The sequence below is a fragment of the Oculina patagonica genome, chromosome 6 (genome assembly GCF_052425735.1).
Source record: "Oculina patagonica isolate OP01 chromosome 6, crgOcupat, whole genome shotgun sequence".
Taxonomy (NCBI): Eukaryota; Metazoa; Cnidaria; class Anthozoa; order Scleractinia; family Oculinidae; genus Oculina; species Oculina patagonica.
In genome coordinates this window covers 13,546,376-13,564,529 of record NC_135763.1, presented here as the reverse complement: position 1 = coordinate 13,564,529, position 18,154 = coordinate 13,546,376, and the positions used below count along the sequence as shown (strand labels likewise).

The following is an 18,154-nucleotide window of genomic DNA, read 5'->3' as shown; positions in this document are numbered from 1 at the left end:
GGACTGAAGCAGAACTTTGCATTCACATCACACATACTTTTGTAAGCTTGGATGAATTATATAATATCTTTAGAAATATATGCATGTTTGTTTGTTTTTTTACAAAACTGTATAATAGTAAGAATTATTCTTTAAGCCTGCATGCAGCAAGTATCTAAATTGATCCTTTATATCCATTATTAAACTCTCAATCGTGTTAGAGCTAGCATGGTAGTGTATATTATTTAATTACTAGTAATAGCTTAAAACTAAACAAAATGACTATTTCTTACAAAATATCGAACAGAAAAAACAACAACAAAATGATTTACTAAATAGACAATGAATCGAATAGACTTATATGACCGCTATATCTGACAGCTCAGATAAAACAATTGACAACTGTATAATAACTATTATTTATAAAAAAAAATAATAGGTTATTAGCCAACAATTTAAGCTGTGTACAGCAATGAGTACATACAGTTAAACGAAATAAAATCACAATTTAATCTTGATAATGTTATTAAATATTATTAAAATCATGTTAAATCTGGATAAATCTAACTGTGATCAATAAACTGCATTCTTACTTTTTACTTATATTAAACTTTCTAACTCTATTCAAAAAGTTTATCATATAAACCCTAAACTCACGACATGCTTTAAAGCTGTTTTTAAATAACTTTCTTACACTTCGTTGTGTGTATATACGGATATATGAATATTTCCTCTCAAGGTTCGCTTATTTACAATGTTTCTTTTTAAAATAATAAATATTATTGTTTGCATTTCTTTGCATTTTCTTGCTCGCTACATTCATTGCCGATGTTTTCATCGTCGTCTTCATCGTCATCACTGCTATCACTGTCATACTGATCTACGACTTGAATTGTTGCCTGAACAGGGAAATTCCGTAGAAGTGTTTCACCTGAGGAATACATGTAATCATACGCAGCTTTTGTCCAAAGTAATCTATAAGAGAAATTAAACTAAATGTCATGAAATGTAAACAGAAAGTTACTTTTAAACGTAGTAAGCAAAAGGTATCTAGTATTTGAAGTAATTGTCCCCTTTTGACTTAGCGCCCCCCCCCCCCCCTCCCACAAAGGTTGAATATGATATTTGTCGTGTTAACTAACTAACTAAGCAAGATTAATTACGGATACCATGTGAAATGTAATCAGTTCTAGTGCACTAGAAAAAAAGGCTATCAGAAAAATATTGAGAAATTTTGGGGCGATCGTCATCGCAGTTCTAGTGCACTAGTTATGTCAGCAACAGCTTCTTTGAAGCCTCCCTATGGAGGGGCCCACCAAGGCAGAAGGCAGTTGAGTCGGCTGAGGTGTAGGGATCAAAACTGGCAGCCATGATTTGGGAAAATTAAACAAGTACCCCATCCCGCCGAATAAGTGCCCCCTCCCACCCCTCCCCCCCCCCCGACTCTAGCTCACCCTAAATTTGAATTAACCTTCGAGGCTTTACTCCCGGGTGTATGGCAAACTAGTCCAGTGTAAAGGAAAAGTTCCGATTAGTTCACTGAGCGGTCCGAATTTTGCAATACTGTTTTACCGATCTGCTTTTCAGAAGAAAATCGTTTATAACTGCGAACTATAGAAAATCTTGTTCCGCTTTGTCGACAATGTCTGATGGACAATTTTAATTCGACGTTTGTACCACGGCTTAACGTTATTGATAAAATTGAGCTGTATGAGGTCCGCTATGATAAAAAACTTCAGTTCAGTTGTAGCGACCAACTGTCAGTGAAATATTGAATAAAGGTGATAGTTGATTGTTGTAGCCCATAAGCCAGCTTGACTCTGTCCACACGACGAAAGTCGAGTTTGTCTCAATGCAATCCATTCACGTCTCACTGATTAAACGGTTTTCCCATCTCTATACTCCTATAAGCTTCATAGTATTCCTTTAACGTTTTTCTACAGTTTTAAACCATTAAGGAAAGGTTTTATTCGATTTTCAAACTGGTCTGGTTGTTCTCAATAAGATTCCCGGCAATTTCTCTAAATTCTCGCAAAAACAGTGCTTTTCAAGAGCTAGCTGACTTCTAAGATCCTCAGTAGTTTTACTAAGATTCTCGGCAGCTGAAATTACCTGACGGGATGTTTAAATTGTGGCTGTTGCTCTATATTTCCTGCTCTATTCAGCTGTCCATAGGGCTGTTCAGAAAAAAAAGTAAAAAAAATGAATGAGCAAGCGACATTATAACAGAATATTATCTTAAGATTTTACAGCAGTGCTTTTTATCGGGAAAAGAAGTGGCTGATTTTAAGGGAAGCGAGCAAGTATTGAAAACTCAGCGACAATGTTTTCTGTTAACGGGGAATTTCCATTGCAATATCCTCTTAACATACCGTATGTCAGGGGGTTCTTTAAAAATCAATTTGTGGTCAGTGGCTCGGTTTTTTACATTCGTATTTCCGTAAATGGTTTGCGGTCCTTTAAGCAGGGGGTTTTAATAGAAGTTAGAACTTCTTATAGGGTAGCTGGTCCGGCGTTTCGTCTACGAGTGTATTCGCTAACGACCATGCAGTTCGTTCTTTGGTCGATTCGCCTACATCTGAAGTCGGTTCGCTAACGAACTATATATATATTTCTGCTGTAACTATTGTTATTTACATATAAGGCTGATTGATTTTTCCACATTTCTGAACAAAGTATTGACTAGTTTCATCGTAATTTAGTAATAAAGGTAGAAAGCTAATTTTCGTTGACGCCCAAAATTCACTGTTTGTTGAAAATTGAGTTGACGCTTTTGTAATGCTGTAAGTCACTCAACATCTCTTGATATCAGATTCATTAATTCTCAGTTCTACGGTTTATTATAATTATTAATAGTTCTAAAAGTTGTACCTATCAAATAATATCGAGAACAAAGTTGGAAGATTCAATGAGTACATGTATGAGTGGTTTGACATTCGCGCTTGTTGTTTCAGCCGTCTACAAACGAATCTACCGGCCATGGCGACTCTCTTTGTTCATGTGATTTTGGCTGTTTATCTGGCTCGCTAGGTTCCAAAACTGTTTCATTTGCTTCGTTCCGATGTCCGTTTATATCAATCAGTACATGAACAAAGTTCAGTGTCATCGGCTTTTTCTGCTGCAGCATTCAATTCCAAATGGCGGCTACGGCAATGCTTAACCCTAAAACATGGAAGTTCGTTATTCGGGAGCCTGAGTTTTTGTTACATCCAAATTCACATGCAACACTGATGTCGCATGCAATCTATTTCAACAACAAAGCCTTCGATCGAAATCATCTTTTATTTGATCAAAATTTTCCAAAACTGACTAATTTAGCATTCAGTTTTAAAGTCCAACTCCGTTTAAAAGTACTTTTCACCGAAGCGTTTCTCAATCGGTCAAGACCTTAAATTTATCGGCCCTGTTTTTCTTTTTTCGGGCGTTTGCCGGGGCGGTTTGGCCGGAAAATTACGAGACCATATAGTTTTCTTTCATTTTTTGTGCAAATTATAAAACTTTCACAATCTCACGAGGTCCAATGAATGCAAAAAAAAAAAAAAAAAAAAATAGTAACCAAAGGAAATTTTCAAGAGCAGGTGTAGGAGGGGTGTTACTCGAGGAAGCTCAATCAGAGAGCATCAATTTTTCCAGGTACCGTGGGTACTTGCCATCCCTCCGCCAGATTTGTGGCTTTTGAAGCGTCTAACGAAACTCGTTAAGAAATTCTAGGATTTACTGAAGTGAATGCATCTGGATATATAGAACTGTGGACAAGTGTTTTTTTTAAAAAAATAACCGATAATAAAAAGTGTCCAATATAGCCCGCCGGCCGTCTTCGCCCGGCCGAAAATCGGATATCATTTGGGACCCGTTATAGCTAGAAACGCGGCTATATATTGCAAGGGAATTTCCATTGAAATAGATCTTTTGATTCAATTGACCTGATCTATGCTATGTTCAGGGACTAAATCCCGATGTTTCTTTGCCATTTATAACCATCTTTCTGTCACCTTACCTATATAAGATTTTCTGATTCCCGGCCTAAAGTGGCGGCGTTGAAAGACTCTCTTAGTTTAATTTTTCATTTGAATTTGTATTTTTTTTTTCATTCAAGAATCAGTGTCGATTTGTTCGATCCAGTTGGGTCTCAGTGCAACTTTAAAAAAAGTTGGATCCAAATTAACAACGAGTAGCAATGATTTTTTTTTAAATTACTGTAAATTTAATTTTTATCATAGAAAACCATGAATAGCTCATGAATAGATATTGAAGGAGTGGCTTTTGCTTTAATACTCCTCGTGTTAAATCCGCCAGCTTACTAAAACAAAGAAAAAAACGAAAAAAAATCGTCACTGATGAGAAAACTGATAGAAAGCGTTGACTAAGCTGTCATCTTTGGCCTTATTACCCTTTATCTGAACGTTTTTAAAAACTGCGAACTAACAGGGAACAAAGAGGTGAACGCGCGTGACATAATTTCGTGCTGAAACCCGCAGCGAAATGTACAACTTTCACTGAAAAATGTTCTTTTTGCCCGCTGTAAGGCTGTAACCCAATTGGGTTGCGAAATAATCATACCATTATAGTTTTAAAAGCTGTCGTATTGAATAAAACAGTGAACTTACCGCGTATCGTGGTCGCTGCTTTCTTTGATGATCTTCGGGTGACTCGATCCATGGGCGCCAAATTTTGCTGAAATGATTAGAAACATATGAGTTTACGAACACGCCGTGAATGAAAAGTGTGGCATGTTGCTTCGCATGAATTTAAGGTCGACATATACTTGCAAATGGCCAAATTCATTGATTTCACGGATCTGCATGTACAAGTAATTGGTTTTTGTGTTCCGTGCATAATTCACCGGTAAAACATGACAACTACACAAGAACCCCTTTGTAAGCGCAAGTGATTCCAAGCTAGAAGGGAAGACATCAATTTCATTATTTCGCCTGAAACTCTTTTCGTGCAGTTTTTTCGTGCTTTCTTTTCAGTAAAGCTTAACACGACATAATTTGTCTGTTGACACAGTACTTTGTGAAATTCCTTCTTTGCACTGCACACCGTCAATTCAACGCTCACGAAAACCCCTTTAGTTTATCAGGTTCCTGTTTTGAATAGCCCGGCTTCCTTTTAACCAATTTACAAATTTGTAACAACAAAGCACTCACTTCATCTTGCGGCTTCAGTAGAAATAAAAGATCCTCTTAGCTATACGGCGGGTGTTTTCTTCTAGGCTTGCTCGGTTTTCCTGTCAATCGGAAGAAGAAAGGAGCTATGTTATTATAATTTCAAGAATTAATGAGCCAACCTTGAGTCACGAAATCACTCTATTACGAAATTAGGTAGTCATGGGCTGTAAAGTTACCTTAATGTGCTCGATACGCGATCAGGATTTCCCAGTTCCTTTCAAAGATAGGCGGAATGGAAAAGCACAGGCAACTTCACAGCTTCATTAAAATGGCAATGACTGGTGAACAAGGTAAAAGCTTAGGTGTTAATGAGCAAGGAATATGCGTCTTTTCGAGTTTAATACGTTATCATGTTGGACAAGAATTGGCCCGTATAACGCACTTACCAGAAGTCACGAAAACAACGAAAAGGTCTTCTTCACGGAAGAGTCGTGTTAGATCTAGGACAAGACGGAACAGTACAGGAACGCGTGAAATCTTTAACAAAATGTTTGAGCAGCGCCAAAATACAGTCTAGACGTGCCTCGGCTGTCGTCAGGAGCTAGGAGATTTTCACACCTTAGAGTCACTCTGGCCAATCACTCGAGCCTTCAAAGACAACTCATTGTTTTGACCGTCGGGGCTTCCACAAAAACCTTGTGCGCCGCTGTAAGCTCGTGTCGAAAACTCGTAAACACAGCGTTTGAATTCACACATTTAAAAAGCAAATTAGTACTTTTCAGGCGGCAAAGCTAATGCAAATATGGTTATTGTGACATGTGTGGTGTCGGAAGAAGCAAAAAGGTTGTAAATTAAAAGCAAAGCACACGTTTTGCGAAGACACATGGCTTATTGGTCACGCAAAACAATCCTGTTTCTTTGTTGTGCTTAAATCTATTTTAAAAATGTAAATTTATCTTTATTCTGTATTATACGACTGCAAAGCCTATCTTCAGGGCTTTTGCAGTCGGATTTTTTTAGAGCATGGTCCGCATGGTACTAGCATGGTTTGACTTTTTTGGACAGGAATGATTGTTGTTAAAGTCAAACTCAATTAATATATATTTCCTAATACTCAGTAATTTTTCATTTTATCCGGAAAAAGTGTGTAATATTCGCGCAAAATTATCACCAAATTTCACGAGAGGAAATTTAAAATTTCGACATTTTCTCCTCTCCACCTCCCCCAGTAAGTGTAGATGATTTGTATCCGGCCTCCAGTGGGGGCCCACCGGAGGTCATCTTGTAAACTCTCCGCCATGTTTGTGCTTCTTGGAGGCAACGAAAGTTTTCTGCTTATTCAGCTATGGTAAGAAGTGAGATGTGTATTGTTTTTAGATTAGCCAAAGGTGCGAGAACTCCCAGGTATTAAATACAGTAATTTTCATTCCGTTTAGCAAATTTTCGCGGATTTACCGAAGGTCGAAGAAAGCTTTTTTACTGCGAGCCGCGTCAAAATTGCACTTTTGTTCGATAAAAGCGCAAGAAATTTAATCTACTGCACATGAAAAGCGAAATTCAATGCGTTTACAGGCCGCTAATGCTACAAGTTAATGGACTATTTGAACAATAGGGCGAAACAGGTGATTCTAGCGGGGTATTTTTCTCATAATGGTTTCAAAGACAATTTTTCCTGGCGGAGGCCTTTGTGATAAGATGGACGGTGGGGTCGATAAACATTTGCCGTAAGTGCATATAAGTACTTATTTTCCTGTACATAATGCTTAAAAGCTTTGGCTGCTGAAATAGATTTAAAAGCGTACCACTTGAGGACTTGGAAATTGTCTTTCGTTTTAATTAAAAATATTGGTTTGCTCAGCTGGAAATGTGCATGGTGTTTTATTCTAAAATGCGGTGGGAGGGGTCTCTTTATTTACCCTGGCTGTCAAACATGACAACTTTAATGTGGATCCTAGTGCTTCATTTATAATTCAGGAACTCAAAAATGTTAATGAAAATATATGGTTTATGAGTCTAGAGTAAAAACTTTTTGGTATGAAAAATAATAAAATTTAAGCGAATTAGGGTATTTTACGATTGAACCTTTCTGCAGCAGCTACCCTGCGGCAGAATTATCTGGCCTCATTTAATGGTGACCCTTTCGGGGAGGTTTCATCAAAAATAAAGTGTATAGATGGGTGCATGGCTGAGACAAAAAAACCTGGTCATTGTTCATGGTTAGTTTGATCTATGCCAACTCTCCTGAATTATCCGCGAGTCTCCCAGATAAAGACCGAATCTCCTGGTCTTCCTAAATAATGGGTCACCAAATCTTTGGGATACACGGAAAGTGCTTGAAATATGTGCTTTCACACTTATTTTGGTCAAGTTTAGAGGAACCTTTAAGATATTTGATAAGTTTTTGTGGTTGAATCGGCAAGGCAAAGCTTTATTGTTTTACTCCGTTTTTGGGTGATCTCCCAGGTTTTGATTTTGCTAGGTTGGCATGTCTGTGTTTCCACTTTAGATCTCCACAGATCAACATTTTTACCTTGAGGCAATTTGTATTTAAGAACTAGGATCATTTTGCTGGTAATATTTCCTGAGATAGTGGAGTTTTCATGGCAACTAATGGATCTATTAAGGATAAAAATTGTCAATATGTTAAGCCATTTTAAATGGCCTTGTCTTTAGAAAAAACTATACATTACGTCCATAATTTTTCAGGTTCCAGGAAATTGTACTTTGTATATAAATCAAAATGTCTGTTTATGATACCAAAATTGAAAAGGCATAAATGATAAAATATTTCATAGTGATTGTAAATGAAGGAACATGACATTTTATTTCCTTATAGTTTGACTATTTTATCATTTTGTCTTGAAAATATAAGATTTCATTATCAGTGGAAAACATATTAGTCATTTCCTGCAACTTTTTTCTTATGGTAAGTCATCAAAATACACCATATGTAGTATTTTAAAAGGTACATTAACTTTGTCATTTCCTATTACTAACAAGGGGGTTTACCATTTTAATCCCACAGAGCTGACTTCCACTTAAGTAACATCCCATTAAATGGATTATTCCTAATTAAGTCCTGAATTTGGGCTATTTTTCCTATAGCTGATTTTCAAATCTGTTTCTGTGTTTCTTATTTTGATATACCTATATTCAATTCAGGACGTTCCATCCAGCTAAATTTTTACTTTTTTAATCCACACTGTCATAATCAGGCAAGCTGAATATATTTTCTCATTTTATCTCATTCCTGACCACAGGTTTTTGATCAACAGTGAACATAATTTTTTATTCTTTCAGATATATTTTAAATGCTTGATTTTGAACTGACTTGGGACTCACTCTTATGTCTATCTTGAAAACCAATGAAAGTAAAAAATATGAAAAACTGTGTGTCTAGTAGGCCCATTAGCAGAATGATATCTAATAATGAGTTTACTTATGGCATTTTTTAACTCTGGACATTAGTGGTCTGTAAAGTGCTGCTAAAAGGTGAAAAGTGAATGGAAATGCCCGCCTTTGCAAATTAATTTGATTGAAAGATAATAATGACTCAATCCAAGGGATTTTAAAATTTCTAGGTGTAAAGTGATTATATAGATAAGTAAAACTGCAAATTTCCATATTTCTTTATTTTTGGCAGGGAGAGTTATTAACCCTTTATATTCTGAAATTACTACAAAACACATATCTCCTGGGGGGGGGGGGGTGTTCTTTAGACATCAAAGGGAAGAAAATGTATGCTCTACAGTCGCCAATGCCTGTCAAACACATTCTTAACAGATTGCGGACCTCTCCTTAGCTTAGTAGCATTTTGGAGAAAGGAGCGTTGTTAAAAGTTCTACACCATATTATCCAACCAAGCACAAACCTGATAAAACGATTTGTGTCTTGCCAAACCAATTTTATGCTGTACTAGTGATACTTTTGACACTGAAATGTGGAGGGTCTGACCCCCCCCCAAAAAAAAATTGTTTGGGGGGGGGCACCCCTGCTCCACCACCTATGTTATAGTTGAGACATATAGTAGGTTTACAGTTATTATAGGAATGTTATACAGCAGTAAAATAATTTACTTTTATTAAATATTGTCCTTGCTGTTCTTGTTCTTTTAGGGGGCAGGAGCTTCACTTGGAAATGAAGATGAAATAAGAGAGTTAGAAGCTAATTCAAACCGTATGTACATGTGACTTATTGTGGACTGTAAAACAGAGCTTGAAAAAGAACTTTGGCCTTTGGACATGTAGCTTTCAAAGTTTACTTTAACAGGGCAGTGCATGCTTGTCTAAATTTACTTTTTTGTGATTTGGTAGGCAGATGACTTGTCTGGGCCCAGTTTGCCCATCAGGCAAATGAGCATGAAAAGTTGCTTTCCAAACAAAGGAATCTACTTGTCCCAGCTGATGACTGGACAGCACTTTTTTTAAGCCCTGTAACATTATAAATGAATCACACAATAACTTATTATTTATTTGTAATTTATTGATTATTAGAAGTTATATATACAGTTTGTTTCAGTACCCAAACTTTACAATGTTGCAGCCCAGTGTTTCAATATTGATCAATATTTTGCTCAAAACAACTTGCAACTTTTGATTCAAATTTTCTCCAGCAAGTTGTTAAGTTCCATTTGAGTTTTGACAAGTTCCAGATTTCATTTTTCCCATATCACTTCTCTGTCAAAAAGGGAGAAAATAATTCAGCCCAGTCAAAATGTTTTTGAGTAGTAGGCAAGATGACTGGAGTAGTAGGCAGCAGAGGCCACAAGCTTGTTTGGACACCATCTTTTTTTAACTGCAAGAGCATTTTTACATGTTCAGAAGACTGGTAAATAAAACGTCAACAGCTTGATTAAGTTCCATTTACAGCAATATTTGTTGCTAAACTAATTATTTTCAACTAGAATATTGCCTTTTCTTCAGTCAGTGAGACATCACCAGTATCCTATCCATTAGCATACATGACATACATTCTTTCTTTCAATGGTTTGCAGTGCATTCTGTGGCGATTTTTAAATATGGCAGTTCTTGGCTGTGTTATGAGCGGGGAGAAACTTTGTTGCTGTGTTTTGGTTTATATTTCTTGTGATACAAGCAAAACAAGATCAAAGTAATTGTTGTTTTAACATTAATTTATTGTATGATGATTTTATGGCAAAGTCAAAATTAATTAATCCTGATTAATTTTATCAAGTTTAATAAACTTAAGTGTGTAGTAGGCGCTCAGCTGTTTTGTTGTAGGCGAAAAAATTGCCGCTGCCGGCACATTTTGACTGGGCTGTAATTGGAAGCAGGATTCCTACAGTGGTAGGAGCCAGGAGAAAATGAGTAAAATTTTGCAACATTTTATTATATTTCACAATAGAAAATAAATTATTATGGTACAAAAAGAGGGTACTACTCAGGAAGGGGCAAGAAGCAGGAGTGAAAAGTTCAGGAGGCAGGAGTTTCAGGCCCCCTTGTCCCCCTCCATAAATTAGTTATACATAATAAAATTACCGGTAATATTTCTTCTGTGCACTGAAACTTTTTTTGTTGTAGTCACTGGAAGGATATCAAGGCTGTTGAAGAGGTTTGCACGCTTGATCCAGAGGGCAGACATGGTGGTATAAACTCAAACATTCCTGGACATACAGAGAATTACCATTATGCCTAAAGTGGCATCTGTTATCTTGGCAAGGAAAAAGTTGACATCAATCATTCATAGCTTCTGTCTGTTGGTCCACTAACTCACTTGATGAAAGAAACAGTGTGAGTATTGTTAGGAATACTGTCATTTCCCTGTGTGGGGTCTGTTGATTACTTCTCAAATCAAATTTCATAAAAAAAGAAAATAAATGGGGATTTGGTGCCCGGTCAGGATAGATGTTTGGTTTGATTGAGAGATATATAAACACTTGAGTCAGTGTTTCATCGGCTATCCAACACCGGTACCTCGCATTTCGTCAAATACTCTGCTGCACATCATATTTTTAACTTGCTTTTTATGTTGGATTCCCGTGAACTCTGTCTCTTGTGTTATATATAATATATATATATATACCTCCATTTTTGTCTAATTTTTTGCCTATGCCCGTTTTTGCATCTAATCATCATCAGAGTGAGTTGTCTTAAAAAATAAAGAGAATAATTCAAGGATTAGGCATGACCACAACACCTCCCTCTTTCTTTGTCCAATAAGATGTTAATGTAAACTGTTAAATCTTGGTTATAAGCCCTGGGCTTTTACAACTTCGTGAGGGGTTTTGGGTAGGCTTATAACCAGAGAGATGAAGCAGGGATGAAGCTAAGAAAAGATAAGATCAGACTCGTTACAAAGCCCAGCCGGCTTTTCTGTGGCTTTTTTGGTCTTTATAGTCTTTAAAGTCTTTTGTTTTCTAGTGAAATTTCACCCCATCATAAGCTCTCTTTCAGCCACTGAGTGGAAGAAGCCGGCAGCAAGCCCTTACCTAATCTCACTTAGGGTGTTCGGGCAAAACGCTTGATTTTTAGCCCTCGAAGTCTCCTTTAGGGTTGCACACAAAGAAACAATTATACAAATATAAATTACCGGTTGTAATTTGCTTTCTTTTAGGGGTCAGGAAAAGCTTGAGCCACACCCCGATTGGTCTCTTATCCAACAAGCATCCTCACCCCTTTCATATGGGAGTCCCTCCAGGTCAAAGACATCCTGTGTGGAGATAGAGAAAGATGTCCATGTGTATCTCATAATTCAGCATCTAATCTAAGAGTATTTTTTCCTACCAGTTGCATTTCAATTACTGGACACTGATAATGATGGATACTTGTCGTACAGTGAACTGTTTAGCTTGTTCAGAATGGTTACTGGGCCAAAAATGACAGATGACTATGTCTTGGGAATTATAACAAGCATTTTGAGTTGGAGTGACCTGCAGCAACCTACAAGATTGACATTTGAAGAATTCACGCAAGTAAGATATGGGTCAGTTTTTTAAAGGGAGTATGTCACAGGGATTTCGCAGACTTTTGGTCTAAACTGTTCTGAAATTAGTGGAAGGCAACTTAACCCATAAAAACATTTATCTTTGAATATTAAACTGAAGATACAACCTTTATGGGGATAGAAATCAAACTTTGGCTATAAACGGTACCGATATTTTTGAAGGTGCCCGGAAATGGCTTAAAAAACGTTGGCAAACACGCTTTTAAACAGTTCTAGTGCTCTTAAATAGCAATTGTTAAGAAAAATGAACCATTAAAGTTTCCTATGACACAAATATAAATTTTAGCTGTTCAAAAATCTGTTAAAATCTGTGATGTAGTCCCTTTAAACAGTGAAGAAGTCATTGTTGGATAACCTGTCCCTTTAATTTCTTAACTGTCTGACTTACACAGAGTTTGGGCTTTGACTTTCTTCAACAAAAACAAAGTATAGTGAGGTGGCTGGCAATGGTTTTCAGCACTTTCAAGTCCTTATACCTTGATGGATCAATACTACCACTATTACACTATTGTGCCATTTGACCATATTAAGCAAAAAATGTGCAAAATAAATGTATGTTATTTGCCGGTCGGGAGGTCCGTATTGGGAATTCTGTTTGCTATTTGCCATCATTCGAGGAAATGAGATTCTTTGATTAAAAACGGACAAATTAATTATCACAATATTGTGCCGTACGTAGACACTACGCATTTCATTCAGTTTGGCACTATTTATCAGAATAAAATTCTGATATGTTACTAAATCAGTCTCCGTGTAAACTTCAACACAAAAAGGTATGTTGTAGATGTCCTTGAACATAAATGATGGACAAAAGAAGTATAAAAATTAAGGCATGCTTTGAACATCAGTTATGAAAGCTATAACAAGTAATTTTTATTTCATTTTTTTGTGCTAGATTGTCTCTGATGAGGAAATTGAAGAACTCTTTACTGTGGAATTGCAACTTCCGTAATCCAATGGTAGATGAAGTGGAACTGTTGGTATATTGCCTGAATACATGAACAAAACAAAGTGGCGGCAAAGAGGACAAAAACATGTAGAAAGAAAATGTCAAGACCATACGTACTGAGCGAACAGACAGGTGTTATGCAAGATCGATTTTAAGTCAAGACGTTTCCCACACAAAACAATACTTTTACTTTCTTGTGGCCAGGTATTTCATATGGACCTGCAGAACAAAAGAAGTAAATCCCAAAATAGAAGGATTTCCAGGCTTTCTTTCCGACCGTTGGTGCATGTCGAAATCTTGTACCCCCATAAAACGCAGTTTTCACCAGAAACTTTTGCAAAGAAAAAGCCATGTATGCCTGAGAATATATTTAATGACAATACTTTTAAGTGCTAATGAACCTCTCGTCTTATATAGCTTATTGAATGCATTACATGTAAAATAGATCTTTAATTTGTGTGAATATTGATGTTACTTCTTTTCCTTTTCCTATTTTTTTCCTGTAAAAATTCGTGTTATGTGTAATTGTAACGTGATGTATATGAAAACTGTTAATAAAAAAAAGTCAAGACGTCGACTTCCCACGTAACAAGGGAGACCAAAGGAACCAGCCTGGCTAATGGCTCAACATCCATGCCTCTGGAGTGCTGTGGGCAGATGATTGTTTATATAATTACCGTAATTATTTGATAAGCGTCCTACCTCAAATAAGTGTCCATAAGCGCCCATCCTGAAGGTAGGAAAAGTTAATAAGCTCCCACGAGCGCCCAGCCTCCCCCCCCCCCTCCCCCCCCCCCCCCAAAAAAAAAAAAAGTGAAGTGCACAAGAGGAGTACTGGGACAATGAGATTGAAATTGACTTAGTACTACGGAGAGACTTCCCCGCCAAAGATCGAGTTTTCTTAGTATTTTACAGAAACTGTCAATGCACAGTTAAAATTCTGCCTTGGTACATCTTCACGTTTTGTTGTTATTTATTGTTTTGCTCCAAAAATAAACTCACTTCTTGCTAAAAATGGTGAACATTTAATAAGGGCCCAGCCTCGAACTAGCGCCCACCTTGAATAAGCGCCCACTTTAATCGGGTCCAAAAATTTAATTAGCGCTCAGGGCACTTATTAAAATTAATACGGTAATAAATAGTAAGGTAGAAAAGAGAATTTATTTAATAGTTTAATACTTTTTTTTCCTTTCCTTCTTTTGCCTATCTACTTATCGCACGTTTATTTTCAACAAACTTTTGCACGTGCAGCACTCTTGCTAGGAGCGGAACGTGTCGGATATTACGTAGTTATTCAGGGAGGGATTATCTGTAATTAAAGGTATTAAAGCAGGTTTCAATTGAGTGTCGTAAAACCAAAACCAAAGTAATTACTCTGGCCAATCACAAAGGACACAGACAATCCAGTGAACCAATCAAAACTCCAAGCAAATACATGTAGCCGGCACGAAGCACGGGAAAACGTGGGGGAGCGAGTCACGATTGGTTTTGGTTTTAGTTCTGATTGGCTGAGAAAGTGGCGCGAGATTTTTAATCCAATCACTTAGCGTAGCAAAGCAAAACTCAAGTGAAAACCGCTCTATAAAGTACTACGTTGAATCTTGGTGGTAAACAATTTAGTATTAAAATATGGATAGAGTCGCGCCAGAGCCAACTTGAGAAACACGCCCCTTCTTCTCCAGTTATCTCGCAGTTGTACGTTGTTTGATAACTATAACTTAAGTTGTTTCTTGTACATTCCTGTTACCTAAGTTTGATTTTATTGTGCACAAATGATCTTCGTAGTTTTGACATTTTCGACGAGCAAAATCTCTCGGAAATTTTGACATTGCACACGTTGTTTTGTCTTGACCAGATGTCATTTGGACGGTAATGAAGAAGAAAACGATTGCGTTGTAGTTTGGCCTTCCAACGTTTTTTGGGTGGGGTGGGGTAGGGTAGCGTAGGGAAGGGAAGGGTAGAGGTGAGGGTAGGGTAGATATACAAGTGGAAAAAAAAGAGGAAATAGCAATTCACTACCAGTATTTTCTTGTTTGCAATCGTCACGATGATTCGAGATCTTAATTTATTGTCGTTATTTACAAGTCGGCACCTCGCTCAACAAATAAATAGCTGTGGAGTTCCACTTTAGCCCTGGCAAAATCTATGTATTAGTCGAAGCTCTTGTAAGGTGTCGCGACTTACGCGGAAATTCAAAAAAGGAGTGCTTGTAACTAGAGCTGTCGTTTACGAGAATGCATGCACTCTCGTAGCTACCACACGCTTAAACAATAGAGGCTGGTCGCTTATCTGGCTTAACTTAGCTTTAAGCATAAAACGTTCTGTCTCAGGGTGATAATCTTTCTTTAGAGTTTAATTTTCTTCAGCCGTAAATCATCTTAAACTTTTATCCTATTATAGAAATATAACGAAGCATTTTAACAACGCGAACAAAATGAACGCGTTATAAAATTAACGCATATTTAAGGCGAATTTGGTGCTTTATGCGTGATAGTTTCTATAGCTAACTGTGCTTTACACAAGACAAAATGTCCAAATGATGGTAAAGGGGTAAGAGGGCTACAGACGACGTTTGAAGTAAAATTAAACAATCATTTCATCTTTTATTCAGACCAAGATCTTTCACAGAATTTTCCAAAATTATAGTTCAGCAAAAAATAAATCTGGGATCTTGCTTTATGGTCAATTATTATCATATCACGGCTCACGAGATTGTATTTAGCAGATCGCTGTTTTTCACTGTGTTTCACTGTGCTGTCCTGTGCCTTTTGGTGCCTCACTCCTTCTAACTGTGCACCATTTTGCCTCACTTGTTGCCTCACTGTGCTTCACCCTGCCTCACAGCACCCCTCACAGTGCCCAAACTTGCCTCACAGCACCCCTCACAGTGCCCAAACTTGCCTCACAGCACCCCTCACAGTGCCCAAACTTGCCTCACAGCACCCCTCACAGCGCCCAACCCTGCCTCGCTGTGCCTCATAGTGTCCAACTGTGCCTTCTGTGCCTCAGATTTTTCAGTGTCATACTGTTCATCACTGTGCTCATCTAAGAGGAATAACATCCCTTGCTACTTCATGCAAAAGAAACTTGATCTAAGCTCTTACAGGATCTACCATGAAGCCATCTGATCGGAAAAGCCTTTACATTCACTGTAACTTACAGAGAACACTGTTCATCGTGCTTCACTTTGTCAATCAAATTTCCCAAAGTTCTTGTTATAAACTGGAGATTACTGACATCAGAAAGTCTATGACCTCCATCTTTAATGAGTGTAACATGAACATCATCACTTTCAAGTTGGTTGACGAGATCAAGTGAAACCTGGTATGGTACAGTACTATCTTTCATGCCATGAATAAGACGAACCGGACAGTGGATTGGGTACAGTTCATTTTCTTTTAAAATGTGCTGTCGTGCCTCCTTGATTACCCTTAAATCCAACACATATGGTTCTTCACTGCTGTACTCTGAAGGTATGATCCATTTTCCTGTAGACTCCACTTCTGTTTTAATTGTGTCTGGGAGGTTATCATAACGACGCTGCAAAAATTCCACCGCACTAGCAATCCCAACAAGACCCTTAATCTGATCAGGTTTTGCCGTGGCAGCTAGTAGCATGATCCATCCTCCGAGACTTGAGCCAACAAGGATTTGGGGACCTAAAAAAAATGCAAAACAGTAGGCTACTTAAAATCTGCTGAGAATCCAGTGAATGCCTATGAAGGAAGGGGTGAGTAGAAGTCAGAGGTATATCTACTATCACCCTTCACACATCTGCATCTGGTGGGTGGGGAGGGGGGGGGTGGTGGAACAGAGGGTTCTGGACTTCTGTCAATCCAATACCTTTTATTCCTTCTGACCAACTTAGTAAATCCCACCTCATAACCTCTCTTCTCCCACCTGCTGTAGAGTTGTTGTCCCTTTTACTGCCCTCTGTCCTTACCCTGACACCTCTTTCCTAGCAACAATCTTGCATCCAGTAGCTTTTTCTAGAGCTACAATGTGACAGTGCCGAGAGGGGTGCATATAGACAATAGTTGGAATAGATGAATCTCTGTTACCAGGCTGATGGGCTTAAAAACAATACCCTAAAAGTGTTATTTCCAAAATCATTTTTGCAAGTGAGGGGTTCTTGGAATGCTGGTGCACAAAACACCAAAAATCTTGTCTTAATGAGACTGTAACCAAGGACGTTATAGGTATGATATTATAATTATCTTTTTCAGTTTATCTTTTATATCACCAACTGTGATCAATAAGTGATGGCAGAAATTGTGATTTTATGAAGGAAATAATAATTGAATGGGACAGTCTTGGTATACTATCAAATTCTTAAATGCAACATAACAGGGGGAGTGGTGGTGGTTGTATCTCCACTCCACCATTGAATGTCCAGAGGGGGGGGGTTGCAGGGGGGGATCCAAGATTTTTCTTAGAAGGGGGTGCACCAATAAACCATATATTTTTTTGGCAAAATACCAGTTGTATTTGAAAGCCGCAGGTCATCTCAGGGGGGTGCGCAACCCCTGCACCCTCCCCCTAGATCCGCCCCTGGGTCGGGCCGGGGGCGGGGGAGAGAGAATTTTATGATTGGTTAAAATTAAAATGAGCTTATACCTTTGGTAACGTTGTCAAGAATCGTCAGCACATCTTCTTTCCTCATTCGGATTGTACATTTTTGGCTTGTTCCACTAGACATCCCATGTCCCCTGTAGTCAAATCTTACGTACGAATGTCCAATACTTCTGCAGTATCGCTCCAAGGCCATCGCCTTAGTACCCTCCATGTTGGACATTAGTCCCGGCAAGAAAATCACCCCTGGGGTTTTCCCTGGAGTTTGTCGATATGCCACAAATTCCCCAGGAGCTGGGGATACATACTGAACTACTGACTCAGCAATAGAACTCATTCTTCTGAAACCAACGCGAACGGCTGATGCTCGAGTGAAAAGAAACTGCTTCATGCCGCCATGTTGAGCTGGTCAGTCAGCCCCTTCATTTACGATCAAACGTATTGTCGCTTTATCTGAGTAAAGGGTTTACTTTAACGTAAAATGAGGATGACGAATTTTTTGAATTTTTTTCTTTTAGCCAACACTTTCCTTCTCCCTCTTTCCTTCTCTTCGTTTGAGGCTATAAAAATGCCTAACCTG

The 18,154-nt window shown here is 38.0% G+C and overlaps 2 protein-coding genes and 1 pseudogene across 7 annotated transcripts; 1 reads left to right on the top strand and 2 right to left on the bottom strand.

Moving 5' to 3' along the window:
• Positions 1–86: 86 nt before the first annotated feature.
• Positions 87–5,834, bottom strand: LOC144658753 (protein ripply2.1-like). Of its 4 annotated transcripts, XM_078519222.1 has the most exons (6): positions 5,709–5,834; positions 5,537–5,590; positions 5,130–5,209; positions 4,587–4,653; positions 2,092–2,156; positions 87–954 (listed from the first exon to the last, which is right to left on the bottom strand). In XM_078519222.1, exons 3-6 carry the CDS (start codon positions 5,132–5,134, stop codon positions 759–761), a joined length of 333 nt encoding a protein of 110 aa, XP_078375348.1. In that variant the 5' UTR covers positions 5,135–5,209; positions 5,537–5,590; positions 5,709–5,834; the 3' UTR covers positions 87–758. The 4 variants fall into 4 exon arrangements, with proteins under 4 accessions (XP_078375348.1, XP_078375343.1, XP_078375344.1 ...); XM_078519217.1 differs by having other exon boundaries at positions 5,327–5,787; XM_078519218.1 differs by having other exon boundaries at positions 5,130–5,428; positions 5,537–5,787.
• A 417-nt stretch (positions 5,835–6,251) lies between these two features.
• On the top strand, positions 6,252–13,579 carry LOC144658752 (calcineurin subunit B-like; annotated as a pseudogene). Its single transcript, XR_013571777.1, has 5 exons — positions 6,252–6,438; positions 9,206–9,266; positions 10,631–10,840; positions 11,837–12,021; positions 12,949–13,579. The product of XR_013571777.1 is annotated as a calcineurin subunit B-like (transcript).
• A 2,035-nt stretch (positions 13,580–15,614) lies between these two features.
• Positions 15,615–17,983, bottom strand: LOC144657380 (palmitoyl-protein thioesterase ABHD10, mitochondrial-like). 2 transcript variants are annotated; one of them, XR_013571510.1, is made up of 3 exons: positions 17,620–17,983; positions 15,868–16,661; positions 15,615–15,835 (listed from the first exon to the last, which is right to left on the bottom strand). XR_013571510.1 is itself a non-coding variant. In XM_078517730.1 (2 exons), the coding sequence occupies exons 1-2, from the start codon at positions 17,963–17,965 to the stop codon at positions 16,159–16,161; spliced, it is 849 nt and encodes a 282-aa protein (XP_078373856.1). In that variant the 5' UTR covers positions 17,966–17,983; the 3' UTR covers positions 15,615–16,158. The 2 variants fall into 2 exon arrangements, 1 of the variants encoding a protein (XP_078373856.1); XM_078517730.1 differs by having other exon boundaries at positions 15,615–16,661.
• Between the last annotated feature and the right edge of the window lie 171 nt (positions 17,984–18,154).

Bases quoted from the DNA above. Each gene is read 5' to 3' on its own strand.
- LOC144658753 (XM_078519222.1), bottom strand. The intron at 2,157-4,586 runs GTAAGTTCACTG...TTTTCTGAACAG, and splicing joins AGCAGCGACCACGATACGCG to CCCTATGGACAGCTGAATAG. The intron at 955-2,091 runs GTAATTTCAGCT...TTTCTCTTATAG, and splicing joins CAATTTAAACATCCCGTCAG to ATTACTTTGGACAAAAGCTG.
- LOC144657380 (XM_078517730.1), bottom strand. From the start codon at position 17,965: ATGAAGCAGTTTCTTTTCACTCGAGCATCAGCCGTTCGCGTTGGTTTC. The intron at 16,662-17,619 runs GTATAAGCTCAT...CATTTTTTTTAG, and splicing joins TCTTGACAACGTTACCAAAG to GTCCCCAAATCCTTGTTGGC.